Source organism: Osmerus eperlanus, chromosome 15 (genome assembly GCF_963692335.1).
Source record: "Osmerus eperlanus chromosome 15, fOsmEpe2.1, whole genome shotgun sequence".
NCBI lineage: Eukaryota > Metazoa > Chordata > Actinopteri > Osmeriformes > Osmeridae > Osmerus > Osmerus eperlanus.
Window position 1 is genome coordinate 13,622,222 of NC_085032.1, and position 26,381 is coordinate 13,648,602.

The 26,381-nt window shown below is 46.6% G+C and overlaps 2 protein-coding genes across 2 annotated transcripts in view; both read left to right on the plus strand.

Moving 5' to 3' along the window:
* Positions 1-20,088, plus strand: part of LOC134034771 (musculin) — a 76,205-nt gene extending 56,117 nt beyond the window's left edge. Inside the window, exon 3 of the mRNA XM_062479372.1 lies at positions 20,077-20,088. The gene's annotated coding sequence lies outside the window, so the exon portion shown is untranslated. The remainder of the gene's footprint in view (positions 1-20,076) is intronic.
* Positions 1-26,381, plus strand: part of eya1 (EYA transcriptional coactivator and phosphatase 1) — a 59,889-nt gene that overhangs the window by 27,132 nt on the left and 6,376 nt on the right. The window contains exons 3-11 of the mRNA XM_062480361.1: positions 1,660-1,737; positions 3,690-3,756; positions 4,139-4,284; positions 5,132-5,254; positions 9,309-9,391; positions 9,984-10,170; positions 10,641-10,783; positions 11,626-11,709; positions 15,959-16,053. Coding sequence (XP_062336345.1) covers positions 1,660-1,737; positions 3,690-3,756; positions 4,139-4,284; positions 5,132-5,254; positions 9,309-9,391; positions 9,984-10,170; positions 10,641-10,783; positions 11,626-11,709; positions 15,959-16,053 — 1,006 coding nt within the window. The remainder of the gene's footprint in view (positions 1-1,659; positions 1,738-3,689; positions 3,757-4,138; positions 4,285-5,131; positions 5,255-9,308; positions 9,392-9,983; positions 10,171-10,640; positions 10,784-11,625; positions 11,710-15,958; positions 16,054-26,381) is intronic.

Genomic DNA, 26,381 nt, shown 5'->3' on the forward strand with positions numbered 1-26,381 from the left:
ATCAAGCTCTTAAAACGACTCACATCGTGTACTCTACCTAGTAAAGTAACTATGTGGTTTGGCAGCTCTAAATAATATTTCTCTCATGCAGGACAAAGAACCCATAGACTCAATGCAGACTGTCATGTGTCCTCTGCCATTCTCTCTTTCCCTTAGGTGATAACATCACAATGCTTACCACAGCAGACTGGTTGTTAAGTTCTAACTCACAGTCCGCTACAGGTTTGTGAACTGATGATACAATGAAAGGACAATACTTGGTGTTTACGGACAGTCGGAAACAAAACTGAGAGGGAATGAGAGAGAGACAAAGCACTCTTTGTGCTATTAACATTTTACTCTCTTCCAAATTACGAGACATACAGTGATATGTTGGAACTTGAAAATATTTTTGCTGTGTCCTGATAATAGCTAATCTAGAACTGTTGAATTACAAAGTAAAAAGTTGCTTCAAATATTGTGCCTTTCATTTAGAATACTATTTGACATTGATTGTTGTGTTACATTATTTTTTAAAGCATGGTTTGAGACTTGGCTGGATTTGAGTTTGTTAGTAATGACTGGTTACACTCTAGATGTGCCTACTGTGCATTTTTTCGTTTTTCATTTGGACGTTTCTTGCTGTTTCTCAAACACAGTGGAAATGGTGTGCCCTGTGACCTGAGTGTTTGCTAGTTTGTGCATGCTCTGTAGAACTTTATTTTCTTTATCTCTACCTTCAAGGAAGAAATGTTGGTGTGTTGTTAGGGGAAAAAAAAGAAGCTACCAGTCACCATGTGTTTTTCTGTAAAAAGAGCATAGCGGAAACATGTAAAACATGACAGCCAATAGCTTCTTCTACCATGAGGGATTCCACTGAGCATAACTCCCTTGCCCACATTGTGAATTTGTTTTGCCAAAAAATTCCCCCTTCCCATCCTGCCTGAAGTGAAATGGATTGATTTCAAAGAATCCTGAGCTGTCAGATAGCTGTGAAATTGTCTGTGCAGAGCTATCGCGGCGGCGCTTTAAACGAGCCAGGGTTAAACGTTGTTCTCTACGCTCTTAAAAAAAAAAAAAAAAAACTCTTTCTACACCATACATTGTCTTTGACATTTCTATAGTACTTGCACGCCCCAAGCAGGCTCTGCAGGGGCTAATTTGCGTATGAATCTGATTGTGTTTACCTATTTTTTCCTGATGCTACATTTAAACCCCGGGGTAAGCCATCAAGTAATACGTGACTATGAATGATAAAGTAAATTAAATTGGAAATGCATATTATAATGATTGATTGGTAAAAACTGTATGGATGGGCTGAAGTTGATGTTGAAGTTATTGTAAGTGCATGAACAAATAGTTTATTTACAAGTCTTAACTTTAACTACTGACTCCTCTAAGTTTGGTTTTGAGAGTTGTCCTCTCACCTTGTCTGATAGATTTCTTTCACCTTATTTACTGATGCTATTGTTAATTATGTTATAAATATTTTTAATTTAGTTGAAAATATGATGAAGGCTACAGGGGAAAGGAGAGCGTTTTCCATAGTGACGCTTGTGATTTACAATAACGAGTAACTTACAGTCAAACCCTAGCGAGTGTGAGACCGTGGTGTAGTTTGCTGTAGTGTTGTTTTAGCAGACTATCTCCGTGGTGATGGTTTGGCCTCTTTGTTTACAGTTAAAACAGAGCCAATGAGCAGCACCGAAATCGCCACCTCGGTAGCAGACGTCACTCTAGACAGCTTCTCAGGATCAGGTGAGGGGGGAGGGGGAACTATTGTGTGTGTGTGTGTGTGCGTGTGTGTGTCTTACCACTTCTCACACACAGCTGCAGAACTGATTAGAGAGAGATGACTTCAGAGATCGCTGCCTGATAAGCCGGGCCTCAGGAAGTGCCCTTCAGCTAAAACACCAATACGAAGTGTGTGTGTGTTTGTGTGTAAGGGAGAGAGAAAGAGAGAGACAGACAGAAAGAGACAGAGATAGAGATAGACTTGCATAGAGAGAGGGGACATCTCTCATTTGTCTAGTGAGCATATGCAAACCTGTGTGTGCGTGTGTGTGTGTGTTCTCCTGGTTCCCATGCCAGCCAGGGCTGAGTTATGGCCTGTAATGTGCTCAGCCTGTCTGTCCAGTAGAGTGACATGGCGATCCCTCTAACCCAAGCTCTCCACGGGCTGTTACCCTCATGTCCTGTCAGAGAGACCTTTCACGCTGTCTCCCAGCACAGGGACATTGCACACACACACACACTAATGCACACACACACTCACATGCACACACTCACGCACGCATAGGCACTGCTTCATCATGTTACAGAACAAGCATGATGTAGAGAATTATTGGAGGATTATTATTACTGTAAAGTACTAAAGAAACATTCGAAATAAATACAGTACCACTGTATTTGTACCACCAAAGTGTGGCACAATCAAGTGATCTGGAAAAAAAATGTTTAGAACTAAGATGGACACAGATAAAACATCTAATTTCTGCTCTCAACCTTGTCTGTGTCAACCTGCATCAGAAAGGAACTATCTGTTGTATGTAAACAAGATGCTATAATCTCGACATCCATCATTTCTCACTCTCAAAATGGAAAAAAGGTTTAGCTTTTATTATCTCCACTAATTTACCCTTATTTCAGTTGCTGTTTAACTAAGTACCCGATATGTTAACACTAGACGCACATAAATCACTGATATGACTTGTGTCTTTGACAATATTAATGAAATTGAGTAATCTTACACCCTACATCCTCTGTGGGGAAACCCAGAACACTGTTTCAGAGGTGCATGTTTCACCAATGGCAGGTGCCGCTGATGTGAGAAAAGTGTTACAGTTCCATGCAGTTAGAGCCCATTCCCCAAGCACCCCAGCCCATCCCAGACCAGCAACTAAATCCTTATTTTACATGTCATGACCAATTAGAGCGATGTTAAATATCAGTGCCACTTGCCTACAGAGAGACATTTGAACCTGGCTTACGTGTCGATTTATTCACATTTGATTTATTTGTATCTTGGTCTTTTTTAATTTGTTCAAACCAAACCAGGATTTAAACCACAAGTGACTTACATGTGTGTTTTATGCTGACATTTGAGCAATTCAAAATGAAAACTTTGACAGTAGCTTCAAAGATAGTCATTTGTAATTTATTAACTTGTGTGCTGTAATTTTTGCAAAATAGCGTGCCGCTTTTACTTTGATATACAGTAGTCGTCACACCTGATTCCATTTAGTTTTCTTGTTAAAGAGGTTTTCCAAAGTGTGATTAGTAAAGGGAACCACTGAGACAAGCCGTGTGTTTAATGAAGGAATGATTATGTGGTAGCGCTACTTACCTGCAATCAGTGATGTCACTTTCAATGTGGTTAAGGCTCAAAGGGCCTGAGGCCACCGGGGCCACAGGCCCAGACTGATTCAGCCTATCCTGTGTGTGTTTACATCACCGGTTGCCATGGCAGCCGCTAAGTATCTCACAGATGCATGGGTCAGCAGAAAAACCCCACGCTTTTACCTGATTATTTTACTTCATTATTGCTCCCCGGTTTTCAACCTTAAATAAGGTTACTGAAATAAATAGAGTAATGCAATGTAATTACTGTTTCCTTGGAATCCAGAAGTTCTGTTGGCAAAAGATAATATTTACCTTATTTCTTAATGTTTAAATATGTGCTTGCCTCTTTTCTTTTTAACTCTCCTCAGCTATTGGAACCAGTGGCTTCAGCCCAAGACAAACTCACCAGTTCTCTCCACAGATTTACCCTTCCAAGTAAGGCTTCTTTTATTTTCTTTAAAAAATAAGCAGCATCCAAGTTCATTTGGAGCTCTAATTAGATCCTTCTGCTAGATCGGGGGTTTCAACAGGCTTTATTTTCCTGGATGTCTGCAGCTTGCGCACTCCAAAATCTGTTGTAATTATTATCTTGAAAAAATGTCCTTTGTCATTTATTATTCTTTTGCACTGTATATCAGCTATTCGATGGCTATCTTTCTCACAGCTCGGCTCCGTATTTAAGATTAAGTAGCGGAATCACAAAGAATTTGTCAGTGAGCAAACTTGGTGTTTGCTTTCTGGGGTGAAATATGTTCTCTCCTCTTTCAATCTTTCCTCCTCGCTCACTTTTTCCCCGTTTGTTTCTTTTCTCAAATAGCAGACCATATCCACATATTCTTCCTACCCCTTCATCCCAAAATATGGCTTCGTATGGGCAGTCTCAGTACACCACAGGAATGCAGCAGGCTACAGCTTATGCTAGCTACCCCCAACCTGGTCAGCCCTACGGCATTCCAGCCTATGGTAAGATCTCACCAGGACTGATTGACTCTAGTCCACAACGTAATCATTTGTGATACTTGTATTTGTGAGTCGTGCAATGTATGAAAATGTATATTCGTGTAGATCAGAATTTCAATAGGTTTTCTAATAAAACTGGACCCTTAAGATAAACTGATTTTTAGGATCTTAGGACAAACCATTGTTTTGCCACAATAATTCTTAGAACTTGGCTGAGTCATTATTTAGTGCCTGCACCATATTTTGTAACTCAGTTAAATAGAATTTGCTTATCATGCTGTTCAAGCAGATCTGAAAGATCACTGATCCAAATTTCAAAACAAAAACCGGTTTCCTTAGGCACCCATAGTGCAGAACACAAAGAACATAGCTAACAAGGTTCTTTATTTGTCCAAAGGCTTTGGAGTGCTTTGACCTCCAAAGACCATCAATATAAGATGGAATTTTCTTCGAGTGTTTGTTTGAGTGATGGCAAACTGCTAACAAACCTGCAGTTGCCTAGAAAATTATGTTGGGTCCAGTTCAATCAAACCATCGGGTAGTTTGACTATCAAACATAGCAAGTGTTCTTTCTAGGAAATAATTTTCTTTCTTTTTTTTCTTTTTTTTTTTTACAATGCGGGACTGCTTAGCAGTGAGATTGAGTCAATGCATTATGTCAAACTTTTCAACCATTACCTATACTGGTATTTGTCGTCAGTCATCTCATTGTAGAGTGGCGTGACTAGCCGACAGACTGACGGTGTTGCTTCTTTGCCGTGGTGACTGTAATTAAAACCTCAGTGTTGACTGTTGCCTGTGCATCAAACCGATGTGATGTCACTAACTGATTTAGGTCCATTGTGGTCAGGCATAAAGACGGAAGGGGGGCTGAGCCAGTCCCAGTCCCCAGGACAGACTGGCTTCCTCAGCTACAGCTCTGGGTTCACCACACCCCAGACTGGCCAGGCTCCCTACAGCTACCAGATGCAAGGTGAGCACAGTCTGCCTTCTCTGTTCTACGTGTCGCCCTGCAACCCACCGCGCCTCCAAGCCCCGATTCTTCTCACGCCATCTTCTCTCCTCCTTGGATTTCCACTCGTCTTTGCATCTTCCACCGCTATCCTCTTTTTGTTTTTTTTTCTGTCTTCCTTACTTTCGAATGTGTTCATTACTTTCATGTCACCTTCCACCCCCTCCTCACCGTCTTCTCTTCCATCTCCCTCCCTCTGATTCTGCCGTTTTATCCATCCTGCTCTCCCCTCTTCTCTTTGGATTGGTGAGGAACTCTCTCGCCATCTCCTTCAAAGAGGAACGGTTGAGGGGAGATGCAGACTGATTCACAACACTCCCTGCTCCCCCCCAACTCCCCCTGCCCCCCCACACCTCCCCCTGCACCCCCCCCCCCCCCACCACCACCACCACCTCCCTAAACAGATGGCCATGTGCAGAAGCAACAGTCCTCTGTAGACGTTCAGGGGGGCTTCCTCTCCCCTTAAAAAGAATCAACACAGATGGGGGGAAAAAAATAGCAGGCACTTAAAAGAGCACCACTCGTGTTCTGCCGCCCAACTTTGCTTCTTCTCTCCCTGTGATTGTATTTGTATTTGTTTAAGAAACCGGGCCCACGGTCGATTTATGGCCTTGAGACCGATCAATTCTAAGTTGTGCTCTCTCTCTCTCGCCCGGACTAGTTTATATGTAACTCAGGCAGGCTGCCATGTCTTGTTTTTCCTACAACCCCGTCTTTCATGGTTCGAGAAACGTTCTCTGTTCTTTGGCGGTGAGGCTAGCGCGCTGACGCTAACTGCTAGCCGGGCTTTGTGTTCGCTCCTCCACCGCTTAATGTGTGACAGTAGAAACATCTCCACATGTTGTTGAAAAGCCTCCAGAGCATCTCACAATAAATAACTACAGCCCAGCAGCAGATGTGGCGCGGGGAAGCCTCTCCTCCACGCCTCTTAACCAAATACGCTCGGCCGCAGTCGGAGATCTGCTGCCCCTTCCAGCACTGCTCTGATAGACAGGAAGAGACTCAGAGGGAGAGAGGGAGTGAGAGAGCAGAGGAAAAGATAGATCGAGGGGAGTTTGTGTATGCGCTTCTTTCCCAGCCGCGGTGGTTTAACTCACGATGACAGTATTATGTGCCCATTCATCTTCTGAGTATCATGCTATCTCTCTTTAGCTCTCTCTCCCCCTTCCTCTATCCCTGCCTATAGGACGGCGTTAAATGCATTGTAATTGACAGCCGTGTCAGATGACAGATTGACCACTAGCGTTGGCTAGGCCAGAGCTGCACTACAGACCCACCGCCACCATCATCATCACTCTCCGGCCAGCCCCCCTCTCAACACCAGCCTATTGATCCGACCCCCTCCTGCCTGGGGAGCCCAGGCCCCAGGACTGGGTGTCTGTTCAGACCGTAGACCCCCCCCCCTCCCCCCTCCCCCCCTACACTCCCCCCCCCCCTTCTGTCTGTGTCTCTGTCAGTGTCTCTGCCTCCAGCCTGTGTCCAGCTGTCAAGTGGACAACGATTAGATTAATGTTTTTACACTTAGCTTTCATGTCTGATGCCACGGGGCTTTGGAGAGCTGTTGAAGTGGGGATACCCAACTTGACGATAGTAGTCCGGGGGCTCTTGTTAATAGTGCTTGGAACAATTTCTCTAGTAATCTAAGTGAGAAGTACCGTCGTTTTGGATCGTGTGATGTGCAGATATTTGGAGATTTCGGTGTTGAAAGTGATTAGTATGATGTGAGCATTGGATAGACTCTCCTGGCTGCAGTTCTCTGAACAGATGCTAATTAGGTGAATAATTGGGTTGCAGCATTCTGTCCCGGTGGCTGGATGAAGGGCCGAGGAGCTGAAGTCTGTGTGTGTTTTAAAGGAAGCCCATCTGGACTTGATAGCCTATTCCCAAGTGGGGCGTGCAAACTTCTGCTACAAATATTGTGCACTGATGATAGACATACCCCATGGCAAGAGCACTGATCAAGCAGAGCAAATGGACTCCCAATTGGAGGGCCAGAAGGCAGGAGGGAGAGGAGGGAGGGATGGAGGGATGGTGTCTGGTCTTGAGTGAGTGAGCTAACTGGAGCAGGACAGGGGGAGGGAGAGAAAACATGCCCCCTGGGGAACCACAAGAGCCCCCCCTCTCCTTGGTCTCCACCCCCAACAGCATGGGCTCATTCTTGCGGGGCTAGCGGGGGTCCCTGTTGCTTTTATGTGGGTCCTCGCTTTCCACAGCGTAACCCTCCAACCCGGAGTGGGAGCTTTTATGACTTTTTGAACTGTGCATTAGGCTAATTTGTTGTCTTTTTTGTATGCGTGTGTGGATTTTCTTTTTTCTTTTCTTTTTTTACTTCCACTCTGTGGGGAACTTTCAGCATTCTCTGAGTCTAACAGAAGGGTTCAAGAAGTACCCTCGGGGGTTCCGAAAAACAAAATAAAACAGTGTTTGAATGAGAGCCGTTGCCATAGCAGGACTGGCGGAGGGTGGAGAAGGAGAAGCAGGAGGTCTGCTGTGTCTACGTTAGACGGCCGCGAGCTGAGGAAAGCCACTCAAGCAAATGAATGGGAATCTCTGTAATATAGAGCTGCTGTGCTCCGTTTATTAGTCTTCATCCACGATAGTCTCTACATGGCTGGCGAACCACAACTTAGGTCCTCTCCTCCACCTCCAACTCCTCCTTTCTTCCACCCCCACCGTTTTTTCCGGGTGAAAGCTGCTTCCCGTTTGTTACGGTGTGGGAGGGCCCTTGTGATGGGGCCAGTGACCACAAGATGAAAGGATGGCCCCTCTGTTTGTCTCTGGGTAACAAAGGTATAATTACGCCCCCATTTAGGAACAGTAAATGAATCTCCCCTTGGCTGGCTCGGAGGAGGTGGGCAGCACGGCCATGTGCCAGGAGGGATTTTAGAAGATGGCAACGGTACAGTAGCCCTCATTAGTGCTGCCGTCAAAGTCTTGAGAACTTCTGCTGTTTTTTTACAGTTGAAACTCACAGGGGCGAAGAAGCTTGGCACTGTGTCTCTCGAAGCGAGAGGAGGGTATTAGTCTGTGCATTTCCTCTCAGCTATTTCCAAACTGTCACCGTCAACACAGTGAAAACCAGAGGAGCTTTTAACTCTACCAGTGAACTCAGTGGAGTCACAGTGGACCACATAGTGGTCACACTCATCACACAGTCATCGCTTCCCCCCCCCCTCCTTCCCTGCGGAGCTCTCCATCATGTCACGGTGCTGTCTGCGGTCGCTGGCTGTGTGCTGCTCGTCCTGCTGTTCTCTGCTCTGACATGAGAGTACAGGTGGAGCCATGGCGCCCCATCGCCCCCCCTGATCTCCTCTCCTCCTGTCCCTGGCCCTAGAACTCACGTCAAGTACATTATGAAGCCATTAGATGTTATCACCCTGCCTTTAGAAATAATTGAATTAGCCCAGAGGTGCCTCTTTGGAGAAGTGAAAGAGAAGTCAGGCATGCATATTCATTTGGGGCAGGATGTCGGTGTCTCACAACCCCTTCTCCGTCCCCCATCTCCCCCCCAACCCCCCCTCCTTCCCATTACTCCTCTCCTCCTCTCCCCAGCCCACCTCAACCCCAATACCTCTCTCTGTGCTCCCTCCTTCTTTCGCTTCCCCCCCCGACCTTCCCCTCCACCCTCCAGTAGTTCACATGCAATACAACAGGTCTTGTGTTCTTCACATTGTGAGGCCTGAAATGGTTGAGAGAGCGCCCCGCCCCAACCCCCACCCTGCTCTCTGTCATTCATCAGACCTGATCCAATCACTGATAAGGATGGAAGTGGGGGAAGATAAGGCTACTGCTTGAGCCTACTCCCCCAGGCCCCCTCGGTTACCTAGCTACCTGAAATATGTGCTTGACCCGTTTATTTTCATATTGTTTTATTTCCACAATATTTTTTTGTCTTTATCACCCTTTGCTGAGAATCATCCAGTTGGGAGGCTTCTTTCAGCGGAGAGCAACAGATGTTTCTCACGGCTGTTTCTTGATACTAACCTCATCACCCTAAATTGTGTTGTTTCTACAGGAAGCACATTCACCACCACATCAGGATTGTACGCAGGAAGCAATTCCCTCACAAACTCAACTGGATTCAATAGTACACAACAGGTAGCTGTCCTCTCCCCCTCCTCTCTCTCTCTCTCTCTCTCTGGTGTAGTAAATTGACTCAGCTTGAGAACAGTGGTTTACATCAATACAGATACAGATAACTTGTAAACTTTCCCCAGGTTCTTGAAACCCTTTAGATATGACCTATGTATGTTATGTATCATCCATGTCACATGAATCACACATGAATCACTCACAATGTCTCTGCCGTTGTAGACATGGATTATCTGCTTTTCCTAGCACATATGTATTATGCCACAGAAAAGGAAAAAAAAAACAAGACAGATCGCTGTCCAGATGTAGGATACCAGAGACACATGTTTGCATTTATGTTTTGGAATCTGCACTGTAAAGTAGCAGACACTGGTGCAGGGCATATCTCAGATGACTCTCTCTGTCTCTCTATCTGTACCTACTCTCTCTCTCTGTCTCTCTCTCTGTACCTACTCTCTCTCTCTGTCTCTCTCTCTGTACCTACTCTCTCTCTGTCTCTCTCTCTGTCTGTACCTACTCTCTCTCTCTCCCTCACTCTTCTTCTCTACCTTCTCTATGGGCCTTCTCACCCTTTCTTTTTATTCTACTCTCTCTCCAGGACTACCCCAGCTACCCGGCGTTCGGCCAGGGCCAGTATGCTCAGTATTACAACAGCTCGCCCTACACCTCGCCCTACATGACCAGTAACAACACCAGCCCCACCACCCCCTCCACCACTGCCACCTACACCCTCCAGGAGCCCCCCACAGGCATCACCAGCCAGGCCCTCACAGACCCCACTGCAGGTAGGACAGCCCAGCACACACACACACACGCTAACACCAACACACACACACACACACACGCTAACACCAACACACACACACACAAACCGCACATACAGTGTAGCAGTCTGAATTCAGGTGTCCTATAATATGTTCAATTATAGCTGGGAATCTTGAACAGTGAGGGTATAGATGATATCTTGTTCCATAACCATAAGTGACAGTAATGCATTTGCTGGCCATAGAGCACCCATAAAATAATTCATGAATCAGATAAGATAAAGTGAATTTAAAACAGCCTCCAAGTCCGACCAAAGAGTGCTGCACGTAGAAACATATATCAGTGTTATCAGAGGGGGTTATCAGATTGGGGGGATTGCCTGCTAATTGTCACATGAACACACAGTATTGCTCCTCCATCGAGTGAAAGCTTTCGCTCCCATTTTTTCAACTTACCTTCCTCCTTTTTTTTTTCTCGCTCCGTCTTCCAGGAGAGTACAGTACCATCCACAGTCCATCAATCCCCATTAAAGATTCAGAATCGGATCGATTGCGCCGGGCCTCGGATGGAAAGTCACGTGGCCGGGGAAGGAGGAACAACAACCCGTCTCCTCCGCCCGACTCCGACCTTGAGGTAGGCTGCGCCCGCTGCCTTGGCGACAGACTGCCTCGCCCTGTCTGACTCTCAAACACTCATCCTGTCACCAACGCCGCACGCTAGCACTTGTTCTGCGTGGATTCAAATACCGCACTTGATTATTTATATTAGATTAGAACCTGCTTGTCTCTGCTTACAGCCTCTGAAACGTCATTGTCAGTATTAAAAGTTGATATTGTGTGTGCGCTCATTTACTTAGCTACAGTACATGCAGTGTGTATAGCTGTTAATAATATACGTGTTTTGGATGACCAGTACAAAAGCGATTCGCCCAAAAATATTTGTCTCATGCTTAACAACAGTACTGTGACACCTTACCGTATAAAACACATGTACAAATATCAAATAGCAGCCAGATATCAATACAGGCCCTTAATGATTATGGGCTTTTCATTAATATGATATTAATTTCTAAGAGGTTAATAGCACCCATTATGGCTGTGACATCATGGCATGTTAACAAATCTAGTTAATTAGTTTGTCACTATCGATTGTTCTAATGTAAAGGGTAAGGGAGTGGCTGGTGTGCGGTGTGGCGGGGGGAGGGGGGGAGGAGGGCTGCGGTGACCAGCCCCAGCAAATGGATGTGGGTCCTTGTGGCCCCACACGTCCACCCTGCAGACCCTAGGACCAGGGGGGGGATCACCTTGCAGCCGACAGAGTGCCCCATTGATTTTACCTCTCATCTCTCTCTGTTTATCCCACCTCCCCCCTCCCCCCCTCCTCCACCTCCCCCCTCCTCTCCCTCCCCCCCCTCCTCCACCTCCTCCCCCCCCCCCCCTCCTCCACCTCCTCCCCCCGCTCCTTCTCTTATCCAGCGAGTTTTCATCTGGGACCTGGATGAAACAATCATCGTTTTCCATTCCTTGCTCACGGGGTCTTACGCCAACAGATATGGACGGGTGAGTGACATCAGACTGTGTCAGTAGGCAGGCTCTTTATCAGCCAACACGACAAGGCGGACGTCTGTGGGGGATTGGGAAACAGACAGAGACAAAGAGGAATGTTCTTCTCAGTCCTACACCTCCTTTGTTCTTCCTCTTTAACCCGACTGTGGGACATGGTCCCCTGTGAATCTGTGTCTGACCGGAGGAGAGGTAGTGGTTGAGAATGATTTGTTGCAGCTTCTGTAACGGTTCACTGAACAATTCAGCCCACCACACTGGTGTCACCTAGTGTGAGGCCATGAGCTGTTAGCGGAGAGATGAAGCGGAACTCAATGTACAGATAATTGTTTCTTTTTTTAATAGGCCCAATGAGGCCTGGCAAGTATCTGGCTTCTAGTGCAGCTGTCGGACATATCCATGGCTGCTGTGGGCCAGGCTGATAGGCCACACAACAGTTGCACTCTGGATGTATATTGACACATCTTAAGTGTTCTTTTCTCCTTCAGAAATGCCACATTGTTAGTTTAATGAAGTGCTTCTCAATCCGGCGCATTCAGGCTTCCATTTCCCCCGAGAACGGTGCAAGGGTGCGAGCACTAAACGTAATTAACTGAAACTGGCGGGAGGACTTAGATTTATCCTTACTCTGATCTTGATTCGGATTTAGCAGGATAACGTGTTTAATTATCATCAACAATGGTTTGTACTTATTTATGAGCAAAACTCAACTTTATTGAAAAAGTTGTTGAGAATGTATGCCAGATAGCATGATACTGTACTGGAGGCACATTTGAAGAAAAGATAACTTTTCAAGGTCACTGTGTTTGTTGTTTCATATAAATCAGCCTCTCTAAATTTAAACTTTCCAAACAAACAATTGGGGGAAAAATGGCAATCTCCTATTCTCATGGCCGCTGTGATGTCATAAGGTTTTATATAACTAGCAATACATGCATTAAGTAACTTCCCAATGTATAAGAATTTCTGATGATAATTTCGCACAACATTATGAGACAGAATTATTGCATTCATGGTCTGTATTTCACATTTCTCAGAAACGAGTGGTCTTGACTTTATTTTGTCTAAGAGCACAAATTCCTATCCTCTTAGTTGTTTTTCGGCCAAGGGACTTTCCTCTTTTTGATGTAGAAAATGACATATTGGTTCTCGTATGTCAGAGAGCTTAGCATCTGCAGCCCCTGCTCTGCGCCTTTGTTCTGGTGTGACGGGGTGTTTGATGGGGGCACTGTTTTGTTTTTGGGGTGAGAGAGTGCTGCCCCGCGACCCTCCACTGTTTATTTACTTTATCCTCAGCCGTGCATGCTGGGTAAAGAGAGCGGCTTAGAGAGCTGCAGTTCCGAGACGAGGGCCTCTTCAGACTCTCAGCACACACACACACACACATACCATACACACACATACCGCACACACACACACGTAACACACAATCACACACACGCACACATACCACGTGCACACATACCACACACACACATTCCACACACACACATACCGCACACACACACACACATAACACACACACACACACCGTGTCTCCGGTGTGCCCCTCTGAAACAGGAAACACTCCTGATTCCATAAGGACCCACTCTTAGTCTTCATATGGGACGTGACAACTAGCATGTTTCTGCTCTCGTTTCCACTCACTCCTTCTATCACTCCCTTTGTATTTCTTAGTGTTTCTCTATCCCGAGCTCCCGGTCTGTTTCTCTCTCTCTGTCTCCATCCCCCCTCCCCTGTCTCAACCGCTCTCTCTGTCTCACAAACTCGAACCTGCTGACACAACTATTCCAAGTTGTTATTATTATCGTCATCATCCAATCTCACTGAAAGGGAGCAGTGATCACAACCCTCCACCACAGACGCCCCCCCTCCCCTTCACTCCAGAGACTATCACAAGCACCCATCTGGAAACTAAGAGTGTCTCGGTGAACGAGGCGGGGCAGATCTCTCTGGAAGCCCTCCCTGCCCCACCTAACCCCTGTCCCACAAGTCCCCTCATATCAGCAGAAACACACAAGTTACAAAACACGAAATGTTTCCCCTCTTAGCCGTGGAGCGCTGTTCCCTGTGAATAGAGCACACCGACACACACACACTTTGCATACACTCACATGCGTACGAACACACACACACCCATACACACTCACACGCTGCTGTGCTTATCAGTTCTCCTAATTGGCATCAAGGCAGCCCTCCCCCATAAAGCTGATGGCTGAGGCCAGCTGTGCTACTATTGGGCTGACGGACTAAAGCTTTAGAGGGCTGGGGAGGGGTGAGGGGGCGAGGGGGGACTTGGCGCCCTTGTGGATGGCACTGACACTCAGGGACAGGTGCTGCGGTGACAGCAGCAGCCATTTGCCCTTCTGGCCTGCTTGTATTCTTAACTCCCTCTCTGACTTATTGTGTGGATGTAATTGTGCAGCTCTGGGCAGGATCTCCCAGCTCCACTGCTCACACTGCCCTTTCCCACCAACTCTCCCCCGTTCGCTAAATCACTTGAACTATGCCAGAGGTCTATTGCCGTGGTGGGGGGCTAATTATTTCTGATGAATTCTGACTGAAAGATTGATTCAAACTGGGGGGTGGAGTTGGGGGGGGGATGGGGGTTAAGGGCAATCTCCACTCCCCCCGTGAGTGGAGATTGAGTTCTACTTGTGTGGTTTGTCTTCTGTCATTTTAGTGAAAACACAGGCATTGTGGAGTGTGACAGGTAATCAGTAGATAGCTCAGGTGTGTCTCCAGCTGGTTTACGTTTGTAATCCCCTCTCTGGCCCCCAGTCTTGCCTGATGAAGCATTAACTCCCCTCCACGCACACACACACACACACGTGCACACGCTTGTACACACACACACAGGCCTACACATGCACACACACACATTCATAGATGAATATGCACCCACACATACAAAACACAAACATTCGCATCCATATGCACACACACATACACTCCTGCCCACGCTCCCACACACTCTCCCACACCCACTCTCACACACACACACACACACACACACACACACACACACACACACACACACACACACACACACACACTCTCCCACAGTCCACTCTCCCTTACTCCCTGTCAAAACAATACGATGATTAAAAGATTAGATAAGAAGACTTTATTAATTTCAACTTTAATGAGAAATTCCAAATAAAAAAGCACAGGGTTATAATAAATACATTTATTTAAGTTTCACGTTTCCTTTTTAACCAAGCTTAGGAATAATAAGGGACTTATGTGTCCTCAGGTGTACTGTAGGAAATAGCAAAAAGAAATGTCAAAGAAGCCGTCCTTCCAAATATACTGTCGAGTGTGCCCTCTCGAGCTGTGTTCGGATATGATGTTTGCATCAGATGCCAAAGTTGCAGACATGTCTGTTTGAGACAGGAATAGATGTACTTATTGTTGGTGTGTCCAGAGATGTGCCCGCTCATTGTCTGGCTGGACAGGGGAAAAGCACCCAGTCACAGGTTCATTAACTATTTAGCGTTCAGTTAACTCTTCTCCCCGTATTATCTTACACACAGACATCCCACGCAGTATCAGCATTACAGACGCTATCGCATTACTGACAGACAAAAGAACGCAATTTAAAGAAAAATTGCAAATGTCTTTAAATGTGGAGGTCACCAATATTCAGTGAAGCTAAGAGACATGGATGAAACTAAATTGTGTTTTTTTATTTATTATTATTATCAATTTAAGATTAAGGAAAAACTTCAGTAATGTCATGGAAGTTGTTGCTGTTCCTCACATCACCTTGTATGTGGTTGGATGATGCCTCAACACAAATATGCGTAGAATGGAGTATTTACGATTGGACTGTGACCCCCAACTCGTCTAAATCCACCCCCCCCCTTCTAAGACCAGTCAAGCTTTTACTGCATTCATTAAACTGTGGCATCTCTGATGGCTATTCTGGTCTCTTTCTGGGGCTTGTAAACAAAAGCTGAAACTTTCTTTCAAGTCTCGCTAATGTCCTCTTTTACGGGGGCTGTGTGCTGTGGTATTTAAGAGCATTCCTTAAGTGTAAAAGCATTGTTAACTGACTGATGTACAAATGACAAGCCATGTACCATCCCACTAATGATCCCCACCAGGGTGTCGCTGGAAAAGCGGAGCTAGTGTGGATTATCTGTGGATAGTGCGGTTTGTTCCTTTTATTTAGTTGTTGTTCTCTGTGCGTCTTGCTGTTGTGTAACCCGTGTTGTGTAACCCTTGTTGCCTGTGTTTCCAGGATCCTCCCACGTCAGTATCACTGGGGCTCAGGATGGAGGAGATGATCTTCAACCTGGCCGACACACACTTATTCTTCAACGACTTGGAGGTAAAGTAGTGTTTCCATGTTACGCACTTCACAAACCTCTAATCTCTCTCTCTCCCAATCTCTCTCTTTCTATAATGCACACATACTACCAGTAACCTATAGTGCGGACATTGTCTCCCTGTCTTTCCAGTCCCAAAAAACACCATCCCCCCCTCCTCCCCTCTCTCCTCCTCTCCCTCACAGTGATGACTTTAGCAGTGTGTTTTTCTTTGCCATAATATTTAAGAGCCGGCCCAAGAAGTTAGATAAGTCACAACAGGAGTGTCTACATTACATTACTAGCGAGAGCAGTCCATTAAAGTTTCAGCTAGAGCATCAACATACCATTTCATAGCAGGGAGCCGATTTCTCAGTTACCAGTCCCATAGTCGAGAGGCATTACCTCGGAGCCCAAGGGACCCGATGAATTTTACATGCGCTGTCAGTCTCTGCCGTCGGCAGGTCGCCTGGCCCTGCCCCCCCCCCCATCTCCCATCAGCCATTGCTGCAATTTGTCAGGCTCTAGTGTTTCTGCACGCCGCTCTGTCTGTCTGCGTGTCATGCTGTGTGCTTGGTGTCGCTGTCCAACGCCACAGAACCCTCCGTCACGGCATGAAATCGCCACTGCCCTCCTCCCCCTCCCCTCCCCTCCTCCTCTCCCTTCTACCCACCTCTCAACTCGACCCCCTCCCCATGGACGTTCAGTTTCAAATCTGCCCCTGGGGCATGAAGATGGAGGGAGTGGGTGGGTGTGGGGGTGTGTGTGTGGGGGGGGGGGGGTGTAGTGGGCTCTTTGGTGTCTGAGTTTCTGTTCCATCTGGGAGGGAGGTGGACTATAGCCCAGTGGGGGATAGGAGCCTGATGGACCTACCTAACACACACACACACACATCTGCACACATGTACACATGTACACACAGATACCTACAGAACCTACACACTTAGCTATTCATATCCAGATTTTTAAACAAGCGAAAGGTCATCTCCCACAGCTTCTCTATCTCCTTCTACCTCTCTTTTTTCTTGCCCTCATTTTCTCCCTCTCTCTCTCCCTCCCTCTCTCTCTCTCTCTCTCTCTCTCTCTCTCTCTCTCTCTCTCTCTCTCCCCCTGTGAATATGACACCCCTGCCCCAATGCTTTTCCTCCGTGTCCTGCCTCAGTCTGACCTCGCAGGAGAGGAAATGTTTTGTTTGATACTTATGTGTGAAGAGAGCTGCGGCGAGGCTGCCAACTCTCATTACTCACCGCCATGTTCTGCTGCTCAGGATGACCAGGGATAGAGGGAGGGGGGGGGGGGGCAGAAGAAGATACAGAGATGAAGAGTGAGAGAGAGAGACAGGGAGGGGGGACAGAGAGAAAGAGGGAGAGAAAATGTTAGCACTCCCCTAGACAGACGAGTGACTGAGAGATTCCCAAGCGCAGTCATCGTGATCAAAGTTAATTGGCTGCAATTGACGGGTTAAATATTTCCTCATGCTCTCTCCTGTGTGGAGTCTAGCACGCTGCACTTTATTTAATAGATGTACCCCAATCATTTGAAAAATGGCAGTTTGTGACAAAGCTTAAATGTGGTTTTGCTCAACATCTGTCCTGTGTTTTGATTTCTTTTCATGTGTGATGAAACTGCTCACAGATGAATTGGCAGTTCAGGCTGCATATAAAATTATTCAAACGTGCAATGCATATTTTTCTTCTGCTCTATCTCAGCAACGGAATTATTACATTTAGTTTTGACACTTGAAAGCCCATACGTTTTTTCCATTTAAAACTAGAATAGCATCCAGACTAAAATAGCAATCTGTGGCCGCTAGCAAAAAGGGATTTTTACACTTTCCAATGAGGGAGACCTCAACCCCCTCCAAAAAATCACAGTTTGCTAAATCGCAGTGTGCTAACTCGCAGTTTGCTAAATCGCAGTTTGCAAACTTGCAGTTTGCTAAATCGCAGTTTGCTAACTCGCAGTTTGCTAACTCGCAGTTTGCTAAATCGCAGTTTTCTAAATCGCAGTTTGCTATCTCGCAGTTTGCTAAATCGCAGTTTGCTAACTCGCAGTTTGCTAACTCGCAGTTTGCTAAATCGCAGTTTGCTAACTCGCAGTTTGCTAAATCGCCCTCTCAATTAGGGCCAATGACATGGTCCTGCAGGTCCATTCCCCTCCTGTCCAACCTGCCTCTCCTCGTCTCTGCTAGGATGTTATTATGCGAGCAGGAGCTCTGGGAGGGCGACCTGGGAGTTCTCAGTCAAGCCTGACTAGTTGTGTTTCCTCTCTGCTGATTTACAGTCCTCCATTTAAAATAGAGCTAAATAGAGTCCAAACTATAAATACCAGTCCAGCAGCAGTTATGTATTTAAGCATGTGCAGAAATGCATATGGTCCATCTAATTTAGTCAAAGCCATAAAGGGAGACCCCCAGAGGCTGTGCAGAAACACAGGTGCAGAGTTAGTGGCCTTATGGTGTGTGTGGATGTGTGTGTATGCGTGTGTGTGTGTGTGTGTGTGTGTGCGCCATCGAATAAGTCAGTGTAGAAATTTCGAGTGCATTAAATACAGTCTGTTCCTCTTCACTACTTGGCTGTGCACACTGTCCTTGACATGTTTGCTCCTCTAAGGTTGGGATTTCTATCATTCAATTCAAGACTACCAAACATTTCACACAGTCCGGGGCTGTTGCTGAAGTCTCAAAACGTGGCAGTCGTATGTGATGGTCTGCCGTGTGTGTGTGTGTGTGTGTGTGTGTGTGTGTGTGTGTGTGTGTGTGTGTGTGTGTGTGTGGATGTGGATGTTGGTCCGTGTTGATAGAGCCAGTGAGTGACGATTCAGAAGAAAGTCATAAAAAGAAAGAGGGCATGCCGAAGGGGTCAACAGGGATCAGTTTCACCCCCCACCCTCTCTCTCTCTTCCCTCTATCTCTCTCTTCCCTCTCTATCTCTCCCCTCTCTCTCTCCCCTCTCTGTCTCTCTCTATCTCTCTCTTCCCTCTCTCTCTCTTCCCTCTCTATCTCTCTCTCTTTCTATCTCTATCTTCCCTCTCTATCTCTCTCTCTCTCCCCTCTCTCTCTCTCTCTCTCTCTCTATCTCTCTTGCCTCTCTCTCTCTCTCTCTCTCTTTCATTCTCTCCCTCTCTCTATTCCTCTCTCCCTCTCTTCCTCTCTCTCTCTCTCTCTCTCTCTCTCTCTTCTTCGTTCTCTCTGAAGACACGCTGAGCCTCACCAAGAGACCTACTCTCTCTTATCTCCTCCATGCATGACAGGAAGAGGAAACCTATCTATTGATCACTAAACAATCCATTCCCCATTCTCTTTAATTAAACTAGATCAGAGATGTACAGACGGTTTCCATGATATAAAATGCTGTGCCATGAACAGGATGTATTACTAAAGCGATTGAAAGCAACCTGATCTGATATTGATTGGTAGTCCTGTGTATTCATTCCATGCTCTTTTGCCTGTCAGAAAAAGCGATATATTCCAACAGTTATTTTTAAGTCAAGAAAGATATGCACAGTAGGGAAGACATTAGAGCCTACTACCTCTACCGAATTCACCTCACAACATAATACAAAATCAATAATCCAGATGAGATCCTTTATAAATTAATATTATTTATGAATATTTGAGTGAGGTAAATAAAGAATAACAGCAGGCCATTTAGTGGTGAATACCTTATTTGCAGTTTATCATGTTACAGTAAAGACAAAAATCTATATATATATATATATATATATATACTGTATATTCGTTTTTTTTAAACGCTTCTTTCGAAACGGCCAACCAAAGCAAATCCCTTTTTTCATCCATCATTTGTGCGTTTGCTCCAGTGTCGTAACGTTGACACCCAGAGCTAATGAATGGTCTGTGGAGATGGCGATAATGAAACCCTGGGAGACTGCGTGCGGCGCGGAGAGTGACAGCTCTGCTGTGACACGGGGAGTGGGTTTACAGTAGGACCAACTCCAGGGCCCCCACGCTAACGCCTAGCAGGATGTGGGAACCAGGGGCCTCTCTCGGCCCGGCCTAGACCCCTGTGCTCCCCTCTCAGCAGGGTGCGAGGGCTGCCGTCTCCCCCCTTCCCTGGGTGAGAAAACAACACTCCCCGTCTGGAGGATAAAGGGCATGGGGGCAAACCACTCTCAGGGCTGGAGAGGGAGAGAGAGAGAGGGAGAGAGAGAGAGGGAGAGAGAGAGAGGGAGAGGCAGAGAGAGAGAGGCAGAGAGAGAGATGCAGAGAGAGAGAGGCAGAGAGAGAGAGGCAGAGAGAGGCAGAGAGAGAGGGAGAGGCAGAGAGAGAGAGGGAGAGGGGGAGAGAGAGAGGCCTCCACAAGTGGGAACGTTTTAAATTAGCCCAGCGATACCTCCACGCTGTGCAACACACACAGAGTACACACACGCCTACACAGACTCTGCCCGCACACACGTACACAGAACGACACGCTAACTCACGCACACACACACACACATACCTGTGGAGCAACCCTGTGACACTGCCTGCACGCTGCCTTTTATAGCTCCCAGACCTCCGTCTCAGAGTTGAGCCCTCCTCTGTCACTCTAACCCAGAGGCAGGCTGTTAATGAGAGATGCTATGAAACGCACTGTTAGCTTCACCTAGCCGCTGGAAGCACTCCCCGAGCTTCGCTCTGGAGCCATTTTGTGAGGTTTTTATATCCCGTGCTGTTGTGAACAAGACTCGGAGCCAGCCTCCCTCTCTCTCCGTACCACGCCGAGCCGACGCTGTTTTGATTCCGTTGCAGAAATACGTCCAAATAACGGGAACTTTTCTCTCCCTTCTGTTTTCTCTCTCCTCTTTAGTCGCTTTTAAGCTGAAGCAAACTGCTGAGAGACGTCTTTTTTCATTTTTTTTTCAGGCTAGTTTTTTTTTACCAGACTTGTTTCCTGTGGTTGTGACAGGAGGTGCAGACGTGCCTTCATGCCTGTCTTTGTGGTCGGCCCGTCCCCTGACGGCACTGCTGATGTGTTTTGGAAAAACTAAAGAGAGAAAGTGGAGGTTTCAATGCTGGCCTGTCTATCTTCTCTCAACGAGCTCCCCTATCCTGCCTCCCTCCAACTCATAGGGTTCGACCTACAAATAGGGGTTGAGGGGATGTGGAAAATGTGGCATTACTAACCGTCTGATAACAAATGATGGTATTTAAGAATACATTACGGGTCCAGTGGTTGAGAGTGAGATAGCGCACCTGCCTGTATGGGTGTTTGAGTGGGAGGGGAAAAATAAAGTTCAAGCGGGCTTTGTAATGACGTTTTACCTTTTGTTCTATAAACAGATAATGCAAAGATATTCATCAGTCTGGTCATGTCTGCTTCTATAGGTTTAACTGAAGACATACAGAAACATAGACGGGAAGGCAGCCAAGTATGTTTCTTTTCGAGAAAGTCCATCGACATAATTACAGTATGGTTAAATAACACTTTGGGAACCTTTCATATCTACTTGGGCGTTGTGGTTCAAAGAGCTCCCCTATAATCAGCAGTGATCTATGTATTCTCTCAGGCACCTTTTTGAAATGTGTGTCTTTGAGTTGGTAAGAAAGGTTCTCACCCTTACTCTAGCTCGTCTCTGTTGCTCATTCTTCCTTTTCTCTCTCGTGTGATTGAGTGTAAAGCCAGCATTTGGATATGTGCCTGTGCTTTGTTTGTTCGGGCTGTTTGAATTCCGCGACTGTTCAAGCACAGATTGTGGATCGGAACGAAGTGGGTTCGAAGAACCCTTCTTTGTTCGTCACATCCTGTGACCGACCCCCAGGTGAAACCCCCGCCTCCTCTCCTCACCCCCCCCCCAGCACAGGGTACCTGTGGTGGGAACGGATTGGGGAGTTGCGGGGGTCACGGACTGTACCCCCCCCCCCCCCCACCCCCCCTTCCTCTCCCAGATAGGGGGATGACAGAGCCTGACAGGGAAGTGCCAGCATTGAGAACCTGCGAACCGTGGATGGGCCTTTTTCACATGGAATTAGCTTGTAGGGCCACAAGGAATGCTCGGCTGTTATCGCCCTCGCTGTGGTTTTGTTTCCCCCGACAACTCACCTGGAGAGGCAGATAGACTCAGCTCTGAGTGAGGAAGAGGAAGAGAGGAGACTGATTGAGGGAGGGAGAGAGAGAGAGGGAGGATATAGAGAAACAGAGACAGAGAGTAATGTCCTCTATGAAGAGTGATTCGGAGGAAAATGTCAAGATTATGCGTAAAGGCAGGGAAGATGCTAGAATCAAATAAAAAGAGTAAAAGGATGTGCTCAGAGAAAGAATTGAGGCATGAGATTTTTGCCATAGTGAAGCTCTCATTCTAATCTTAATGCTCTCTCTTTCTTTCTCTGTCTCTCTCTGTCTCTCTATTTCTCTGTCTCTCTCTGTCTCTCTATTTCTCTCTCTCTCTCTGTCTCTCTCTGTCTCTCTCACTCTCTCGCCAGCCTACAGGAAGAGCCAGGCCGTCACTGCTGATTGCTTAATGACAGATGCCAGGGGAACAAAGAGGGCTCTGATAGCTTCCTCTCAAATGAATAGGTTTCAGCAGGCCTGTGAAGGGGGGAAGGGGGGGGGGGCACAGAGGAGGGAGGCAGGGAAGGAGGATGGAAAGGCAGAATGATAGAGAGATAGAGCCTGGGTGATTTGAAAGGTGTTCATAATCTAGTTTAGTCACCCTACTCCTTGCCTTCCTCTCCCGATTTCACGCAGTGGTCTCTTCTCTTTCGTTGGAGCATTTTTTCTCCCTTCACTTCCTCTCAACTGAAGGACAAAGGAGCATCAGACAGTTTAATGAACAGCAGGGGGTGGGGGGTGGGGGGGGTGATGAATTAAACAGACAAAGTGTTTGCGTAAGGCGTAATTATGTATGGATCCTAGTGGCTGGTCTCCTCTCGTACAGTAGGAACATCTGGTTCGGGTTAGTGGTGATTGTAGGTTCTTGTGAGGATCGCTGCTTGATGCAGGGAGAACAGGGGCATTTAAAGCTGCAATAGGTCATATTATTAAATGATTATTAAATGAATTCAAATATGAGAAACAGCGCGTCCATTTCTGGTCTGAACTTCTGCACTTTTCTCCAGCTCCAGTTTGATTGACGGTGGTTTCACAAAATAAGCCAAATAGGAAGGCACACCTCGTCGAAAGGCGATTGGCTGGAACAGGATTGCTGGAACATAATTGGCTAGAAAGTAGCAGACTGCTCCAAATGTATAAATTGACATTCCACTGGCACTGAGCTGTCTGAGTTGCTAAAGAACCCTCAGAGGGCCTCATTAGCTTACACAACATGTTTATAAAAGACAAAATGCCACCATGTCTCAGCTGAATGCCATTGGTTTGTACTTCATGGTACAATACCATTCCAGTTTTGACATTCCAGGTTTCTGTACATGAACTATGTGACAGATTAAGTTTATATCAATAATACGCTGTGTCTGGGCTGTCCTCTTAAGTTTCTGTTGGGGAAAACAGGCACTTCGGTTATTATCCATCTCTCCCTGACTCCCGTCTGTCCAGTTGTTCTCCCTGCTACAGCCCCGCTCCCCCCCCCCCCCCCAGTACGGCTACAGTACCCTGGGCCCTGAACCTGCCCCATCCCTGGTTGTTAGTCTCTGTGGTGTTTACGAGTCCTTAAGATGTGCCTGCTAATCAGTGTGTGAGAGTTACTGTAAGACATTACCCACAGCCACCTCCCCTGTGAAAGCTCCAGAGCTTCCAGGTAGAGCGGGAGCAGGGCTTTATGTCAGCCCCAGCTGGAAGCAGTAATGGTGGGGAGAGGGGGAGGGTCTGTGCACCCCCCCCCCCCCTCATCCTGGGGGTCCAGCGCCCCACAACACAACTGTTAATTGTGTGTCGTAATAACCAGCAAATTAAAAAGGCTATGTAAACATGGTGCAGCTTCCAGCAGGCAAAGAGAAGAAAGACGTCTGGAAAAGACACATGTATTCTCATACGCACACACACATACTGAGAAACACACTCTCACATACACACACACACACACACAGACCAAAAACAGCAGCTGGGGCTTCTCCTGCGTTGCACAGGCACTCGCAGGTGTTCGCTCATGTTCTGGACTCCTAAAACCTAGCATAACAATGATTTAATCCTCAGTGTTTAATTCAATAACCATGACACATGCCTTCATCACCCGTGGTCTCTCCTCTCAGTCATGAAACGCATTAGTCCTCATTACCAAGATACATCCACGCCACGTCCTTGTTTGAGTTATGTTTGGGTGTCAGCCCTGGCACCCAACAGCCACCACATACCTGGCTAATTAGCCACCTGAAGCATATTGTTCTCTGATATCCGTGTTGATCCGTGCTAGCTGTCAGAGCGTGAAAGAAACAGACATCACAATGGCTGAACAAACACGAAGCACCATTGTTGCACAACAAGGTGCGGAGAGACAGCGTACAATTAGACTGTGATGGACTAAATGAGAGGGCTGAATAGAACTATAACTCACTCAAAGAGGTGCCAGGGGCTTTTTCAGTCGACTGATTGGCTCTGCCTCATCGTGAGGTAATTGGTAGATAATGGAGGCATTCCGCTGATTTACAGCAGAAAGGGAGCGCTGAATGGTGGTTGCTGTGAGGCGGTAAACTCCGGGCTCCTTTTCTGTTGTCCCAAACAAACGGACACGCCTCCACACATTAGAAGGAATTAAATAAGCCCCTCCCCTTTGTCATTGTAGTTTCGATTGAGTCAAGGTGTTTGATGTTTACGTTTTTTTTTGGTGGGGACAGGTTTTGAGAGCGCACGGACATTATATGCTGTCGAGTCGGTAACATTCTGTCCTGGCGCTCATCTAGAAAATGATTACGCAGACATCTCTAGGAGGCCCCACACCGTGTCTACAACTGGCCGTTCATCTTCTAGAACTCAAACGCGCCTCAGAGTTTTCTCCATGTGAGGTTACTCTCCCGCTCTTCCATCCTCCCCCTCTCCCTGCTCCCTTCTCAACCCCTTCACCCCTTTATCGGGGCGCTGGTGCCTCGGAGAGGAAGGGGGTCACGGGGTCAAAGTCTTTTCCTCTTTGGATCTCAGGGCTTGCTGGGAGAGACTTGGCGAGAGAATGGCTGCATTAGAGCAGGGGTCGGGGGTCAAGATTTTAATTCTGTTAAAGAACAGCTGGTTTGAGTTTCTCCTCACGTCTCTCTCCCCTCCCTTTCCCCACAAATCCAGGGAGATGAAAAATTTGTTCAGAGGGGAACCAGTAAAATAAAAAAGGTTTACGGTCAAAAGCCCTTACCCTTACCCTGCTCCAGCATTAGACAGGAATGCAATAACGTCAGCATTTGGCCCTGTTCAGATTGACTTAAAACAAGGAAGTCCTTTCTGTGTTTGGGTGTCTTAACAGCTGGATGGAACTTAATTAAAAAGCTTAAAAAAGCGGGAAAGGGTTTTTCATTCTATAAACCAGAGGTATGTTCTCCCTCAAGTTTCAACCTCCATGAGAAATAGTTTAATAAAATGTCAAATAGGTGTGGAGTTAACCTTTTCACCAGTTATGCAACAAAATTGAATTTACGCCCCTATGGATAAATCCTCTTAAGTGATTTCAGGTACAGAATACTACCTTTGTTATTTCTTGTGGATTAAAAGCTTAAAAGGGACCAGGGATAACATCCTGCTGATAATCATTATAACTCTTCGAATTGCTTTTAAAAATGTCTTGGAGCGGACTCCCAAGTCCTCCGTCACACTGTGATGTATGTGTTTCTATTTTCCACCCACTTTCACATTTCCGCAGACACTCCAGGCCTTAGCAGGGCAGCAGCCAGCAGTTTGTGTGCCTGTTTGCCAGCCCCTCTGTGCCTTGGCTCTTGTGAAATGTGTTGATATGAATCCTGGAGCAAGACTCCCTCACATTTAGTACTCACTAAGGGGGAGGAGAAGAGAGAAGAAGGAGAGGAAGGGGGAGGAGGAGGAGAGGGGAGGCACTCCTATAAATGGAAAACTAATAACAGATTTTCAGTCTGTTTTCTCCTGCGCTGCCTGCCTAGCCCTGGGGCTGTGTTGGTGTGTGGCGCAGCAGCAATCAGAGGTCATAATTTCATTGGCGGTTAGCATCAGGTTCAATTTTTCTAGTAGGTTACATTTACCAGAAAGTCTGGATTGTGTTACCATGTACTGGCCGAATCAGCCGAGAGCTGCAGAATCCCTCAGCCTCTCCAAGACGAGCCAGGGACCCAAAAGAGAAAAGGCTTGCATACACACACACACACTCACACACACATATGTACCTAGACCACACCCTCCTCCAAAACATCACACTTACACCCTCCCTCTTCAAAAACACCATGGCTATCTCTTTGTCCATACAGCTGGTCTTAGTGCTTTCAGAAGTCTCTCCCTCACAAGCCACCCATTC